Source organism: Falco biarmicus, chromosome 5 (assembly GCF_023638135.1).
Source record: "Falco biarmicus isolate bFalBia1 chromosome 5, bFalBia1.pri, whole genome shotgun sequence".
NCBI classification, from domain to species: domain Eukaryota; kingdom Metazoa; phylum Chordata; class Aves; order Falconiformes; family Falconidae; genus Falco; species Falco biarmicus.
Genome location: NC_079292.1, coordinates 68,132,562 through 68,149,319, shown reverse-complemented (window position 1 = coordinate 68,149,319; position 16,758 = coordinate 68,132,562). Strand labels below are relative to the sequence as shown.

Below are 16,758 nucleotides of genomic sequence, written 5' to 3'. Positions count from 1 at the left end.
CTGAGAACAGATATGCCAGAGAATCACTGCCCAGACTATTGCCAATAGGTGAACCTGATTATTTCAGAATCATGTTCTCTGGCACACCACGTACAAAAAGAAATGCCATCCCCTACATTAAAACACACAGCCCTGGGCAAAGCATTCGTCCAGTGCCATTGATACATCACTTAAAAGCTCATACATATTTTAGTTACAAGGTAAATGGCCATCAAGTATGTAAGTAGCATTCCCAAAGATCCTGCTTAGACCCAAAATGATAAATTCAAACTTTGCAAGTTCGTCCCTCTGAGTAACTCAGAATGAGTTATCACAAAAACAGCTTACTGCTTTAGATACATATTAATACCTAAATAGCTTATGGAAGAAAAAAAAAATCAGTCCAATTTTTAGCAGGTTGCAGCTTCCTTTGCTGAAAAATAAATCGATCACATATTTAGTTGCTTACGATCCAGGCAAAGTAACACACAGTGCTGGCTGGAATTACCCAAACAAATCTGAAAGTGCTTTAGAATTAAGCTGGGTATGTGCAATGCACCTGTCATCACCAGGTGAAAAACAATAACCCACAACTGGGACAATGTTTAGAAGTGCATCTGAGAACTGAATCTGAATTCTTCTGGTCACTGTATTGCATCCCAGTTATTTTACTCTGGCTTACTAGAAAAAAAAAAACCATGAGATTTGGCAGTATCCGTGAAGATCTTGTTGCAAGGATCTCCTTTTGGGTTAAAAGGATAGCATCATATAGCACAGAACATTACTGACACAAATTTATCATTTGCAACATGAATTTAAGGAGTATTCTGCAGGATGTGCCCATAAGACAAGAAGTATCTCCCTTTCTCAAGGATGACCTCAAGTGAGCTACAAATTCAGTCCTAGTCACCTCTTCACTTTCCTCAGCTCTCCCAAGGGGAATAATGAGGGCAACCAAAACCATACATTGAGAAGTGCTGGTATGATAATTTCTAAACAGGCTGAAGAAGGTGGAAATAAGGCAGGAAGAAGGATATCTGTAGTATCTTGACTAGAGACATTCTAACACTGTTTAAGGTTCAGTATATAGCCCAAATGATTCTCAAAATCAACCAGAATAAAGTCCTGGGGACTGTAAGCAACTTTCACAAAAATACTTACGAAGCCAGTCTAAAATTTGAGTCTCATTTATTAGGATAAGCATTTTAACACCATATTTGAAAAGATTTTCAGATGGCTCACGTTAGCCTTCAACTACTCCAAGAAATCAATTTTCAAGCAGCACTACAAATTTTCCTATTTAGAATATGAATTGTTTCAAGTATACATTCCTCCAGGCATGCTATAGACATATGGTCAAGTTAAAACCACAGAATCATTATCTGAAGTTTTAAGAGTCAAAAATAGTAACTTTCTAGTATGTACTATTATAAACAAAAAAAACCACTCCCCAAAACCATGCTCTGCCAAGAGAAAGTCCTATGCCTAGCTGCAGAAGCACCACGAACTTGCATGTTATTTTTCTTACCGCCCAAATGTTACAGCCATTACGTAGACTAAAACAAGCTTGAAAATGTGAACTTAAAGACTAAAACAAAAAAACCAGTCAATTTATTTCAACTCAACCGTGATTTAGAAGAACTAATTAGCAATCTCAACAAAAAAAGGTAGCTAATCTTTACAGGAAATAAGAGTTTCTGAAGAGATGCATGACAGGAAGCATTAACACTGCCACTGCTTAGTACAAACTTCGTCACATGATGTATGGAAAACCTGGGTGACAGTCAGAGCTGTGATGTTTAAAAAGCTGCTGGTATGAAACAAAAAACCCACGACAAAATAAGAAAATACATGTGGCCCAGAGGGATGTTGCTAACAAAAGGTACTGAATCTACACTGCACCACAAACTGCATCCATGGAGACTACCACAGATCTATTACTGCTTGTTTTATTTATTATTCTGCTAGACAGCTCTCAAAGGATTCTATACAGGATGTCTCCAGGGAGTTTTATCAGGTGAATTTTCTCCCCCTCTATCAAAGAAAGATTATAGTCCCGATACTTTTCCTTAGCCCTCAATTGGTTCTGAAACTAGGTGTTTTTATTTTAAACCACAACAGCCCAAAACAAACCTCACCTAAAATATTTAACCCCGCAGCTCTCAAACCCACTGAAACTGATAAATAAAAACCTGTTTATTTCCATAAGAAATTACACATTTTCAGAATGTACTTACCTGATTACACTTATTGCCTACTAATCAGCCAGCTGCAAATTGAGCCACAGCCCTCTCCAAAAGTGGTATCCCTTTGAGGTAAGATTATTTTCCTAAGTAGAGGTCTCCTAACAGCTGCAGCTTCAGAATGTACTTTAAAGCTCCCTTCTCTCTTTCAGGGTCACCTTTGTAAAGTCTGAGGGAGCCTGACCACTGTTTATACTTCTGCAGGTAATTAGTCTGGCTCCTTTCCCATGTCATTTATCAAGTTGTCAATTGTGTCAATTACAGCACAAACACTCAGGAATATGGCTAGGTTTTGCTCTTCAGCCAAAGGAGAAATTTTCACATCAGAGATCTGAAGCCAGTTAATTTACTCTACCCTACAACACTGAAAACCAACAGAAAACGTAGACTTTTTCTGCCCAAGTCTTCACGCTCCCTATTTGCGCACATTGAAGACACTTGGAAATCCAGTGTAACCTGAAAGTGCTATAAACCAATTATACATGTACAGTTTTACAGCATTTTGGAATTTGTAATGCTGAGAACATAAAAATCGCTCATAAGAACAGAATGATGTTCACAGAGATTGTCACATACCTTTATTAATCTACATTTGTGACAATTATGCATCTGACCCACTAGTCATGAAGAGGCGGCACACGGCTGCAGTTACAGTGGCTGTAGCCACATACGACTACACTCACAGACCAGAAGAGTATCTGAAACACTGACATGAAGTACAGGGTAGGCATGGAAGCCACCATACTTCATTAGACTTCATCTTTCAGCAAAAGTTTTATAAAAAGTATTTTTAAATATTGAGAATTAAACCAGTTAGAGCTTTCAAAAAAAATATGTATTTGTTTCAGGACGTCGACCATTTCTCCAGAACTAGCAGAATGTAATCATTTTCCAACAGTGCTTGACAGACAGATGAATTCCAGGTCCACACTCCTCAGCTTCCTCACTGCACAAAGGTTTTGATCTGGCTTTCTGTTTTGTTTTAATGTAGCTATACAATTGTGCATCAGAACTAGCATCTTTGCAGTCAGGCCTCCTAGTGAGCAATATGCAACCAGCTTTTGGGAAAAAAAAAAAAAAAAAAGACTACAGGATGCCACAGTTATGTGATACAAAGCCTTTTTTGGTTGTCAGACTTGAATGTGCAGTTTCTGAAATGCTCCCAGCTCATCCAGTCCAAAAAGCAAAGAGAGTTTTAAGAATTATACTTTGACTTCAGTAAGCTGATATTTATCATGGTAAGCCTGCAGTGGAGTCTATACTCCAGAGCACAGAAACTACATTCCATTGTTGTCTGCTGACTTAAAAAAAAAAAATAATAATCAGTATTAAATAGAGCTTCAAGTCTACAAAATAGACAGGTATAGTTAAATCTAAAGTGTCACCAGAAGTGAAGATATACATCACATCCAAGCAATTCCCTACATTGCAAGTTTTAAATTAACTTCTATACATTGTTACACTCAGAAAAATTCTGACATACAGAAATATTATTTAGCATCTCACTACCTCCTATAATGAAGTGACAACCATTTATACTGTCATTTTTACCAGAGCGCAGTACAGAATCTCATGGTTCGTTTTTGATTATGACATGATGTTTGTTCTCAACTGGTTTTTCATTGCTACTCTTGGTCTACAGTTCACAGTCCGCAACAGAATTGCATACACGTAACCTACACTAACTTATTGCTCAGATGATTTATAACTAAAGATAACCAAATTCACATTCTGCTTCTCCTCAGAAGCAGTAATGAGTAGAACATACACTTCCTACACCACTTTTACCTCTCGAACTCATTTCTTACCCCCAGAAGCTCTATCCCACTTTAGACGCAGCCCTCAACCTCTTTTTTCCCCTTCAGCATCCCACCTTAAGCACAACAACCTGACTAACGCTGCACTGAAGCCAGAGTAAGAATGGCAAAGTGTCTTAACAGCAAGACAACACATTTATGAACTGCAACTGCTGACTGACCAACCTACCCTTTCTGTCTAGGAAGTACAAGGACAGGAGTGATACAAGACAAGTGGTGTTGTTCCCCAATGCATGCAGTTTACAAGGAATGCTTTTCCAACTAAGATAAATATCTTTCCAATAACAGTTTCTAAATCATGCTTCCCTTAAAAGAAGGCACTGTCCAAACAAAAGACAATTAAGTCTTCAAATGCCTGCCAAATACACAGTTCAACAAAGAACCCAATTTACCTCCATATCAAGTACACTTTCATATTTGAAAAGTTACTAATTTGAATGACAGAACCCAGAGCAGTAATTCTAGGTAAGATTTTGCAGTCCAGCAAGTGACTGCACCACCCTGTATTGTTCTGTAAACCAGAAGTTAAATGACAGTCTTGATTTAAAGTCAACTAAAACTGAAACAGGGACTCAGACGATGAAACATTACCACCACTAAGATTTGGCTTTTACAGTCAACTGTGTGACTCTTGCCACCTTTGGCGTAAGAGTATTACTTTGTCTAGATAAACTTAATGCAACAGGAAAAGGCATCATATTTTAGTCACAAAGTTATCTGAACTGTACAGAGGTAGCAAAAGACTCACTGCTCAGAAATGTATTTTTAAAAGACTAACCAGTAACACAATTGTACAGGAAGAGTTATTTTAAATTAAAATAGAAAACAGCAGCAGTAATGACTTTTGTTATCTTCTACCTACTTAAAGACCATTAAAATTGGTAATTTTTAAAATTTGGCTTAGGTAGAACCTAACTCTTGCTTCATTCAATTTATGAGACATTCTAATGACAACAGTAGGAGGCACACTTGACTCGGAATAACTAGAGCCGAGATGAATATATACAATGGGAACCAAAGTATCTGAAGGCTAACACTGCATTAACAATTTCCTTGCAGCAACTGAAGCTGAGCACTGGTCCTCAGCAGTTGCTGCTGAGCTCTTTGCAGCTCCCCTATGCTCGCAGCACCACCATTCTTCACATTTAAATATCTGCATCCAATATTTAAGTTTGCTTCATATAGACAGGCCACAAAGTAAGCTACGATTGTCCATTAGTCACACCTTTGTTATGATTTTGTTACACATCTATAAGCAACCTTGAAATACTCAATTCCTTCAAATCTATCTTCCATCTTCCACAGATCAAGAAAAACTAGAGTCTTGGCCAGGACCTCCCTTGCTAGAGATCCTATGAACACCATTAGGTCACCCATAAGAATTTCAGCTCTTTCTCTCACTTCCTCCACTGTTCAGTAGATAAAGCATAAGGGGCATCACAAGGCAGTTTGAGATCCTTCTTAAGGATATGAAGTAATATTCTCCAGCATACCAGCAGCAGCTTGCGAACCCAAACTGTATTTGATAAACAGCCTCCAAACCCCCTTTGAAAGGAACCATAATGACATTCTCAGATTTTACACTTTATCACTACAGAGCATAAAAAATGAGTATAGTTGCATTATTCAGCATTTAAAAAGTCATTTTGACAGAGACCATGACAAAGTCTTCTGTATTGTCCTCGGTCCACAAGACTCCTACTACAGAATTTGCTACAATACCGAAACGCTGTAGTTTAACTGAACTGAAAGCTGCTGGCACCCTTGCTTCCTTCCAAACAAGAGATTTTAAAGAAATTGAAGCATTCTAGGTATGCTAAAAAAGCCTTACAAGAACACACATCCAAAGACTTTGCAGAAGTACAAAATGTTCTCACCTCATTTTGTCATACGTCTTGCAGTCAAGAACTGTGATAAACCTTTAACAACTTTGGACAACCCATGAGAGCAACAACTTCACATAATCATGCTAAGCAGCCTCATTCCAGCAGCACTACAGTAGCACTGCTCAGAAGACTCTAAAGAGGTGGGACACCTAGGATGCCTACACTTGCTAGCACGAACACAGAGAAGAAAAGCTCTGCCATTGCTAAGGGACATTATTTCAAGACCAAAGTAACCATCAGTTAGTTATGGTTAGTGTAATATAGCATGGAAGAAAATAATTCATATTTCTGTGATAAAATAATTATGCTTTGACACCAATCCTCAAACCATGGTATTTTGGAAAACCAATGGCATCTAAGTTTCAGTACATGTTTGTGAATCCAGATTGTATTTTGATACAAATCATGCAAGATGAGTATCACTAACCTGTCCACAATTACATTTTCCTAGAGAAAGAAGCGGATGTACCCATCACACCAATAAATATCAAGTTCCTCCTTTTATTTCTAGACAGAAACAATAAGACAGGATTTAACCTTAAAATATTCTACTAGCTGTAGAGCCCAGCTCCTTATCAAATACTTTTAACAGCTATAAAATTTATATGTTTCAGACTTGTTGGTTTGGATGCAGTCTCCTTACAAAAGAAACTACAGCCTTCAGAACAATTTCACCCACGAAGCGCTCCTGTAACATAGTTCATCTCCAAGCAAAACATCAAATATTTCCCTCACAAATATTTCACTCATGCTTTCTGCAATCCGCCATTTTAAATACTACTCATTAAAATCTTCAATCAATTGAAAACTCAGCAACATGCCCTTTATAAATCAGCTTCTCTAAATTATCGCAAGGTGCTTCTTTAGACAGTTTGCCCACATGGTACTGACGACAAAACACTTCAACAGGGACAATGGTCATGAGAAGTGACTGAGACCAAGCTGACATTAGTTTCTGATCAGTAGGTAAAGCATGAAGATTAAAACAGATTTCCGGGATTAAAGTCAAGGAACTCCAAAATTCCAAATATTAACATTTCAAGTAAAAGTCATACCATTTCAGCAAATTATTAATCTCATCACAGTTCAAACTGCACATGAAAAGCTTAAGCAGAGCCCAACACTGGATCATTTCACATTTTTATTTAAAATTAATGCTCAAAGGACCACCACAGCAAGTAGAGAGCTAGCATGGAAGAGCAGGGCATGCTTAAGAGTCACAAAGAAAACTGGAAGCTTACTTCCCCAGTCAGTAAGCATAGAGTAACGGCAATAAAATGAACCAAGATGGTGGTAGAATGCTTAAGCAATCATCCAAAAGCAAGTATGAATACAAATCGAGAAGTCTCTTAATAAATTCTCTCAGTTTGACTGGCACAGATCTAAAATTGCTTTTGAGGGGAAGAAAGTCTTGGTGCAGTTACTGTAATCAGTCACTTGTGAGCAGCTGCCGCCTTAAAAACCCCACAAAGACTTCTGGGATTTTGACCCAATGCTCTTTTGTCTGCCCTAAATTGGATGGGAACAACACACAACAATTAAGCCATACTACATGAACCCCTCTACGAATTGCACCAAAACCCAACACTAAAAAACAAACACTGGCCTCTTAATTTAATGCTGAGGCTTTGAAAACAAACTAGTACACCAGGTATTTGTTCCTGGTACTCCAAGCTCTTCCCACTTCTTTTAAGATTGTTGCACAGCAACCTGCGTCTCTGTTATACAAGCTCCTACTCACATGGAACTACAGGCGTTCTTGCCATCGTTAGACCAGGCTTCTACAGAACTCTGGCTCTGCTCAGGTTAGAAACTTTGTAGAAGAGCAAGCAGTGTTTTAGTCCAGTTTAATCCACCAGTCATTTGGAAAGGTTAAACTTCCTAGGTTTGGGTTTTTTTGGTTTTGTGGTTGTTTTGGTTTTGTTGGGTTTTTTTTTTCTTTAAAGCTCCAGAAAGGAGACAATTACTTTCTTCCTTTCCTTGTACCTGTATCAAGTACAAACCTAGAACTCTGAATGAAAAAAACAGCTTTGCAAAACTGAACGATGTGATGTAGAATCCACTGCCACAAACACATGAAAAGGTAACTTCACAGACGTTTTAGTAATCTTTTCTAAGAAAAACACCTAAACAAACTGTGAAATATTAAGGCTAGTTCAAGTTGACATTCACTTACACATCTTCCCTCAGCTTCCCTGAAGCTGCGTATAAGTACTGTTACAATCCCCCATGCTACCTTTTGGAGGCGTAAAATGCAAGATGTTATAAGAAACAGAACCGTAGTACATTTTCTGATGATAAAGCTAAAAAAATTCTTCAGAGAGCAGAGTACTTAAAAGAATTAAAAAACAAACACTATGAAAGCCTATGAAAGGCTGTACCTTTCCTCCAAAGGAGTGCCTCAGGTGAGGTCTGCAGGTTCCCTGTCTGAATAAAGCTGACCTCGAGTTGATGGATACTACCTCCTTCAAGCACACTGCCTAGCACCTGGGAGAGTGACTATGCTTTGGTAATTCACAATTTTTATTTACTTATTTTACCTGCAGCTCGCACCAGGCGACTTCCACAGTGGTATCCGTATCCAGTCCTTTATACACAGTTTTGAAAGAGCCTCTTCCAATCTCGATGTCAAACTTCAGAAAGCGGCCATCCGGGGAGATGCCCACTGCCTTGGTCTCAAGCTCTTCGATATCTTCCTGCTGCGTTCTTCGCTCCTCAAATTCCCGGCTGGCAGCTGTCACGCTGCCAGCAGCGCTGGTGGGGGGTAGCGCGGTTGCCTCGTCCTCCTCCTCCTTGGGCAGCAGCGGGACGGCATCCTTCGCGGCAGCGGGCTCCTGAGTAGACTGTCCTTCCAGGGGAAGCGGGGCAGGCGGCGGCGGCTGCTGCAGCAGCGAGGGAGCCTGGGCGGCGCTGACAGCGATGCACGAGGTCCGGCTGGCACACTCGGGAGGAGAGACCAAGGGAGCGGCGCTGCCGCCCGAGACAGGGGCCGAGGGCGCCGCGGGCTGCAAACTGGGTAGCTCCAAAGCCGTAGCGTTGGAGTCGCAGATCACGCTACGGCGGAAGAAGCGGTGCTCGGTGGCTGCCGCCCCTCGGCTGTCCTTGTCCATGGTGTGGCGGCGGCGCCGGTACTCCTCGCTACGGCCTCCGCTGCTCGCACCGCCGCCTGCTCCGCCGGCCCCGGAGGCTCCGTGGTCGGAGGCGGCGGCTCCCAGCTTCTCCCCGATGGAGCTGTCCGAGCTGGAACCGTTCTTGGGCGGCGGCGGCGGGGGAGCCAGGAAGCGAGGGGCCGGAGTGCCGCTGTCTGCGGCGCCCCCAGACATCGTGCCCCGGGGGAGCGCTGCTAGGGCGAGGCGGCGGCGGCGGGGAAAGGCGAGGGAAGGGGCCGGTCACTGAGCGGGGAGCGCGCCTGTCCGCGGCTGCCGTTGCAGCTGCAAGAGAGGGTCCCAAGGGCTCCTTACGGCGGAGCTGGGAGGCGGCTGCTGGGGAGGCTGGGCCGGCGGGGTGGGTCCCCGGTCAGTGTCTGCATCCATCCTGCAGCGGGGAGCCCGGCAGCGGGGCCGACATGGAGCTCCAGGAGCGGAGAACGGGGCGCGGGGATGGGGGCGGCGAGGGGGGGAAGAACCCAAGCGCCGGGCCCGGGCGGGGGGGGAGGCGCCCCGAGGCGGGCCCCCGGCCGGGGAGAAGCCGGTGCCTCGCCCGGCTGCTTTAAGGTGAGGGGCGTACGCTGAGGTTATTCCCCGGCGACGGGAGAGAAAGCGGGGAAGGGCCGGGTGCCCCCCGAAGCGAGGACCTAGGGGGAAGGGGCCGGGAAGCGATGCAGGGAGCGGGGGGCAGGCCCCGCACGCCGGCCGCGGAGAAAGCTGCCGCGCTCAGTTACTCGCACCGGGAGGGGGAGGCCCGGGCAGGCCCAGCGCCCTCACCCCAGCAAGGGGGCAGGGAAAGGGGGCCCGGGGGCTCAGCCCCGCCTCACAGGGGCGCCCATGGCGGCTGCGGCCTCCACCTCCCGGCAGGCAGCCACCGCCCGCGCGCGACCGGGCCGCGCTCCCTCCAACCGCGGCCGCCGCCGCCTCGCACGGCGCCGGAAACCCTCCTCCTGCCCCCCGCCCGCGGCTCGCCGCCGCTCCTCACCGGGGGCCGCCCGCCACCGCCACAGGTGCGCCGAGTCCGGGTGGCGCCCCGCGCCGCGGCGGGGAGGAGGGAGCGGGAGCCGCCGCGGCCGCCCTGGGGACGTCTCCGCGCTAAATGGCGACGGGAGCCCGAAACCGACACACAGGCGAGCGGGAGGAGGGGCAGCGGCGCCGGCCACGCCCCCTTCCGCGCCCGCCCTGCGCCCGCGCTGCGCCCGCGCTGGGGAGGTGGCTCACCCCTCCCCCCGCCGCAGCCTCGCGGAGCTGGCAGCTCCCGTCGTGCGCCGCGCCGCGCGCGTGGTGTCACGGGAGTTGTAGTTTGCGGCGCGGACGGGCGGCTCGGCGGGCCGGGAGCTGCCCGCGGCGGGGCCCCGCGGCGGGAGGGGCGGGAGGAGGCGCCCGGCAGCGCCCCGGGCCGGGGGCCGCTGTGGTGCGGGGCAGCGAGGCCGCCCCTCAACGCCGGCGCTTCCCAAACCGGGGCGGCGGGGCACGCTTCCGCCTCACCTGCACCCGCCCGGCCCTCAGGGCGGCCTGGGCCGCCGGAGGTTCCAAAGGCGCTGAGCCTGCGCCCGGTGCTTGTTTCTTCAAGTCCTGTGTTACACCTGTTTAATAGATAAAGCATTTAACTTCTTGTTTTCAAACGGCCTTTACAATTCTTTAAAACTGTGGGCAGTGATAACTCCATGTACACGAGTACTGTATGAACAAGTGAGGGTTTGGGGTTTCCTCAGTGTGGGTCATCTGAAGAGGCGTTAATTGGCCAGGCAACCTAAAATGCAAATAACTGCCATGTAGACGTGTGCTCTCCACTATTTAAAAGACATTAGATTTGCAGCCTTTGCCCTGAAAACAATCGTTATCCTATGGTCGCTTCAGTCATGACTGCAGCCGCTGCAGTTGAATCGAGGTTGTCCAGCAGCCAGAGAAGCGGCGAGAGCCCATGCGAACACCTACACAAATCGGGAACTTTCAGGTTAACAAAGCATCGGCACACACGAGTCATCTGGTTTATTTATATCATGTTCCTCTTTTGTGTTAGTAAACCAAAACCAAACACTTTCCTTCTTACAAGAGTGGTCTTTCAAAGTCCACGGGAATGTACCGAAGGAGGAGTGAATGATTTGGTACCATGCCTTACAGGCAACTACGAACCAAAAATTACGTTAAGGAAAAAAAGATTAGGAAATTTCCCTATGTAAACAATATGTTCCCCGCAAACACACTGGCATTTCAAATACTTTTTTAAAAGTTACTTTTAAACCCACAGTTTAGAGGAAGTTGGTGTGTTGCTGATGTGAGGCCTTAACTCCTTCTGCACAACATAACACAAATGGCCCTTTCCGAGCTCCACAGCCCCCAGCCACAAAACACCAGCCCAAGCAATTCTCACACACTTGTATCTCTCACGTACAAGATCTAATACCACAGAGTAATCAGAATACCATTGTTTTCTGTACATCTTTCTGTACTACTTGTCTTTGTAACAACAAACAAAAAAAGGATACAGTCTTCACAAAGACGACAAAACATACTTCATTGTACAACTCTTCAGTAAAGAATCCTGCATGGCTTAAGTCTTCTAGAGCTTGCCTTCACTGAAAAAGTTAATTTAGTTAGTATATTTGTTAGTGTGCCACTTGAACTGCATTGGCACAAGAGTAGACACTCTCCAAAACAGCGCTGAGCTGAACAGAGTAATGTGATTAACAGCAAAAAGTGACCAAATAAAAAATGCTTAATTCATACTTCAGTCTGCCACATCCCTGCTGTGCTGCCAGGACCAACGGCACCAGCAACTGACCATCGACACCTCCTGTAACACCAAGCAGGGTCAGCTTTACTCAATGGCTACAGGTATTTGTGCATCTCTCTAGGCACTAGAGTAAAGATTAATTTGTGGTATCAGCAGGCTTATCCATGCTAGCTTTATACTGTTAAGAGCAGTAGAGCATAGCAGCAGAACTCCAGCAAGGGCTGGTAACTAAGACCCCATTACCCACCCCAGTCTGTGCCACTCCATCTTCATTGCTGTTGTTGCATTCTGGAGCTACATTAAAGCAGAGATCTGCTTTCCTCCACTGCCCACTGCATTACTACTAACCCTTTGGATGGGATAAGTAGGAGTAGGTATCAAACCTTGCTCCAGCTTGATGCCTGATGTAACTTTATGAGCATATACCTAAAATAATACAGTGATAAATCATTCCTTGTGGTGTAAGCCTACAGAGCTGTTAGGTGAACTCTGCTTGCATCATCAGTAGTCTTTGGCAACCAGCTCCCAGGTCTGCACCCAGCCACGTATGATCTACTGCAAAAGGTAGACAGGCTGCAGCTAGGGAAACCCCACCCTGTGGTCTACACATGTGGTTTAAATGAGACCTTGTGTGTAGCCCCTCTCTTACTCAAGTGTCTTTCACCCATTGTCCTTAAATATATTTTCCCTTAGTTAATTAAGCAACAGCTTTGCGAAAGAGACCTGCAGCCCCTCAGCGCACAGCCACAGGAGGCCTGAGGCAGTCTTCTACTGAAAAAAATGTGGTAATTATGTAAAAGAGCACCTCCCCGGTGTCTGATCCAGCACATTCCTTAGTACCCTTGAAATTCAAGGTTCATCCTCTGAGCCCAACGTATTCAGTGCGAGGTCCCCAACAGCCGGCTCTTCTCACTGGCTCCTCTTCTGGGCGGAGGTAGCTATAGCAGACATCTCAGCGGGGATGATGAAAAAAAAACAAAAAAACAAAAAAAACCCTGAGCAGCTGACTTGGAGGTGGGAATGATGGATTTTGTCGTCTTTGGCTCTGAAAAATGAAGTGGAATGATATTGGCAATTATATTTTATGTGGGTGTTGTTTTAATTTTGTCATTCTAAAAAAAGGCGAATGTAATAAAGTGTGGGCTTGCTTTCCCTTCAATTTTATTTCTTTTAATCTGTAAAACTGTGTTTAGGCTAAATGGAAAATTTCAGTATTGCAGCAAGATTTAATAAAGCATTAAAGTAAATTCTATATGTATTCTATGTTTAGAAACAAGTAATTAAAATAGTTTCGGTGCCAGAGTTCCTCAGCCAATTAAAAATATTTCTTTTGCCCATTGCTCTAAGAAGAATTCACAGAAATAGGGAGCCTGACAATACTTGAGAAATTACAGGCGAAGAGACTTAAATGATCTTTTGATTAAATCCAAAGGGCTGACACTTGACATAGTGAAAATATCCTTCTTCTGTCAAGCCTCTTTTAGTTACAGTCAACTTGCCTGGAACAATAATAGTTTGAAAAGTTACTCTGAATGAAGTGTGATTTTGAAGATGACTGAATCAGAATTTTTTTTTCTGTTTTGCTTTCTCCAGTGAAATTTCATTCACTGTTGGCAGTCATGACCTGCCCATGTGACAAACTATTAATGTGAAACAGCTATTCTCTATTTTCTCTTATGCAATACATTATGCAATACAGAAGGCTATGCCATAATTTTGATGCATGTGATTTTATTCCATAACCTAAGTGCTTTTCAAAGCAAACCATTCATCTCAGTTTTATTGCATGTTACCAGGATGCAGCTATAGTGCCATATAATGACAATAACAATCCAAATTTTTCTACCACATTTTCTTCTTTTTCTGCGACATTTCTCAAATCTAGGCTTCTGCCACAGTGTTTACTTTTGTTTCTTAATGCTGGAAGTCAGTGAAACAAAGTGTTTCAAGAACACATGCTTGAGAAATGAGAGTATGTAACTTTCCAGATACTCTGTTTTGCTTTGTCCACCCCCCGTCCACCCCCACCCCCAAAGATCAAATTTAATTGGAAATGTGTTCTAAAACTTTACATTTCTTTTATTCTTTTATCTTTAGTGAGGTTTTATACTTGCAAGTAGCTCTGAAAGTCAGGGCGATTATGAAATCACTGTCACCATCTCTAGGATCTTAAGTCTAGGGCAGCTTAAGTCTTCAGGCACTGTAGTAGATGATCTGTCAGCTGGTGTTGGATGATGAGTCCTGCCAAAATCTCTGAATGTGGGTAGTCTCTCCACAAGCAGAGACCATGAAAATTGAAAAAGAGCAAGAACTACAAGTTTTACAGGGTTCAAAAGCAAACATCCCTCTTTGTGATCTCCTGGCTTACAGAGTCTGCTAGTTCTGCAGGAAGACATGTCCATACAATGGCCAAGACACCTGAACAAAGTATGAGGTCTAACTAAAGAACTAGTGAAAGAGGCAGCCAGACTGTATAAGAAATACTGAATCCAGAGATGATGAATTTATGTGACATGTCTTATTTAATGCTTGAGAAAATACCAACAACCCCGCACCATAAAACTAGAGTGTAGCATGTGCTTCTTCATCAGATTGAAACCTACATTTCCCTTTCACCCACCCATCCACCCCCATCCTAGCTACTAGAATAGAAAGCATAACTCTTTTTATTTGCCTTCTTTCACCGTTCTTTTGAGCTACATTAACAAATTTGTTCTGCCCACGTGAAAGTAAACCATTGAGAGAACCAGTAGAACGATATCACACTGGTTTGTTACCTGTGTTTCTTACTGACCAAAGTACAATTTTCAGCTATATTTATAACCATTTTTAGTCAAGAGCTTCTTGTAGGCTGTGCTGCTGGCTCTCTGTTTGTATCTGAACAACTATTGTATTTGTTGTTAGCATATCTATTTATCTACGTACATTCTCCCAACAGAAAACATTCAGATAAAGTCAAACAACAGGAACATGATAAAAGGATATTTAAAATAACTCAAACACTGATTTTTATCAGAGATGAGACTAACTGTTTCAAAGTGTATCGAGCCATAATGGCAGGTGGCCAAATTCAATGTCGCTCCTATTTGGGGGCAGGGGAAAATTATTGCTCACTTTATTCTTTATGTCATCTTCATGGCTATTCTTGCAATATTTCTTTACACAACAAGTTTGTGAAGTAGTCTAACAGTGAGTAAGTGTTGTGGAAGCATGGATATTTGCTGAAATCAGCACTGCGTTCTTCCTTTTTCTGTGTCTTTAGTCATTGCTTAAGATGCCTCATTTATCTTTTTTCTCTTTAAAGCTTTAGGGAATTCTGTGCTTCACAGCAGTGTCATAACTCTTCTAAAGCAAGCAGAGAAGCAGGGGCACTGCTTTAATGAAGAGGAGCTGTTTGATGAAGGTGGGTGGAGGAAAGTGTGAAAAAGATGAAGATGCTGTGTTTGTGACTGAATCTGTTAGTGATGCTGTGCAGCAGTCATCCTGCGCTGCTTGCTGTTCACTGCTCACAAACTGATGAAAATCAATCACTCTCACAGCAGGTCCAGTCCTGCTCCTCTCTACATCAAAGTACAAAAATAAAATACTACTCACTTCAGTCAAAGCACGAGCAGGCTTATAGTTCAGCATAAAGAACTTCCTCATGTCCTTCAAAAGCACAGTCTGGTCCAAATGCAAAGCATTAGTTTGTTACTGTGTCGTTTGTCCCAGCTCCAGTACTGGAAGGTGCTCGTCATTTCTGAAAGTTGTCAAGCATTCCTGAAGGATAATGAGTGCTCTCCATGGCCTCTGATGGCAGGGAAAGTGAGAGCACTCAGCCCCTATGGTGAGGCTCAACACTTTGCAGAATCAAGCTCTTGATAAGGCAGGAGTCCTAATGAAAACAGGAACATGAGATCATTTGGCTGAAGGGAGCAATATAAATCTGGAGTAGCCTCCTCAGATCTGTTCTCTCCTTGCAAAATACTTAGTGCAAAGAGTGATTGTCATGTTGTGCACATTACAGAGCTGTCTGCTTGTGGAGCCAGTCAGCTGGCTCCTCTTGCAGTCTGTGGGGACCAGGAGTGCAGTTACAGAGTTGAAATATAACACACTGGCAATCTGCAGCTGATGCATGGTCTACTGTAGTTGTTTGTCAGTAGTAAAAGTATTTATTGATGGTATAAGCACACTGGTATTAAAAGTGACTTTAATCAAAGCTCCTTGCCTGTACGATCTCTGCTACACATGTGCGAAGTTTTCACACTCATGTAGTTTCAGTAGTGTAATTATAGTCTAATGAAAAAATACCCAGGGTAAACAAGCTCTTGGGTACCACTGCCAGATAACACAGGTCAGAGCAGCTCTCATGTTGCTCAAATCCGTGTCCAAGGCTGGGCAGAGAATCAGGGAGCTGTAACTGCCTCACAGACAACACTAGATCTTCTGCTGTGCTTGATACTAAGTGAAATGCTCCAGGGAACCTACTTCATGTTTATCAGAGATCTCAGGAGGCTGATGAGTGTCTTAAAGCTCCAGGTGAGAAGGGAGAGGAAATCTGAGTGTATCTGAGAACTGATATAAACTAGAAAAGGTCTCCATTTCTTTCGCATCCATGTGATAGTACCTAAATGCAGACAACCCTGATAGGACTGTCACAAATGGCAGATGACTAACTCCATCACAAAATACTAGCCTCTCCAAACAGATGAGGTACACAAGAACTCATTAAGTAGGCTCAAATAAAGCAGAATGGAAATTAATAGTTCAACTGTCTTTGAGATGTGACAAAAATATTTTTAGAAGTATTTCAAATATACATATATATGACGCCTCTATTTTAATGTCTTTCTCTGAGTAACAGTTTGCCCAATTTATCTGCCTCTGATACCAACACAGTGGTTCTGCTGTTTCAATCCTGAAACATCAGTCTCTTAAGATATTTCTGTTTCATATTCTTGTTCTCTGAAA

At 43.7% G+C, this 16,758-nt stretch overlaps 1 protein-coding gene across 11 annotated transcripts in view; it reads right to left on the bottom strand.

Annotated features, from left to right (window-relative positions):
• Nucleotides 1-10,217, bottom strand: part of WNK1 (WNK lysine deficient protein kinase 1) — a 104,815-nt gene extending 94,598 nt beyond the window's left edge. For 5 of the 11 annotated variants that reach the window (XM_056340431.1, XM_056340432.1, XM_056340434.1 and 2 more), the window contains exon 1: nt 8,466-10,211. In XM_056340431.1, the coding sequence (XP_056196406.1) occupies nt 8,466-9,248 (783 nt within the window). In that variant the 5' untranslated portion in view covers nt 9,249-10,211. Of the gene's footprint in view, nt 1-8,465 lie in introns of all 11 variants that reach the window. The other 6 variants (XM_056340438.1, XM_056340440.1, XM_056340441.1 and 3 more) reach the window with 4 other exon arrangements.
• Nucleotides 10,218-16,758: the final 6,541 nt, after the last annotated feature.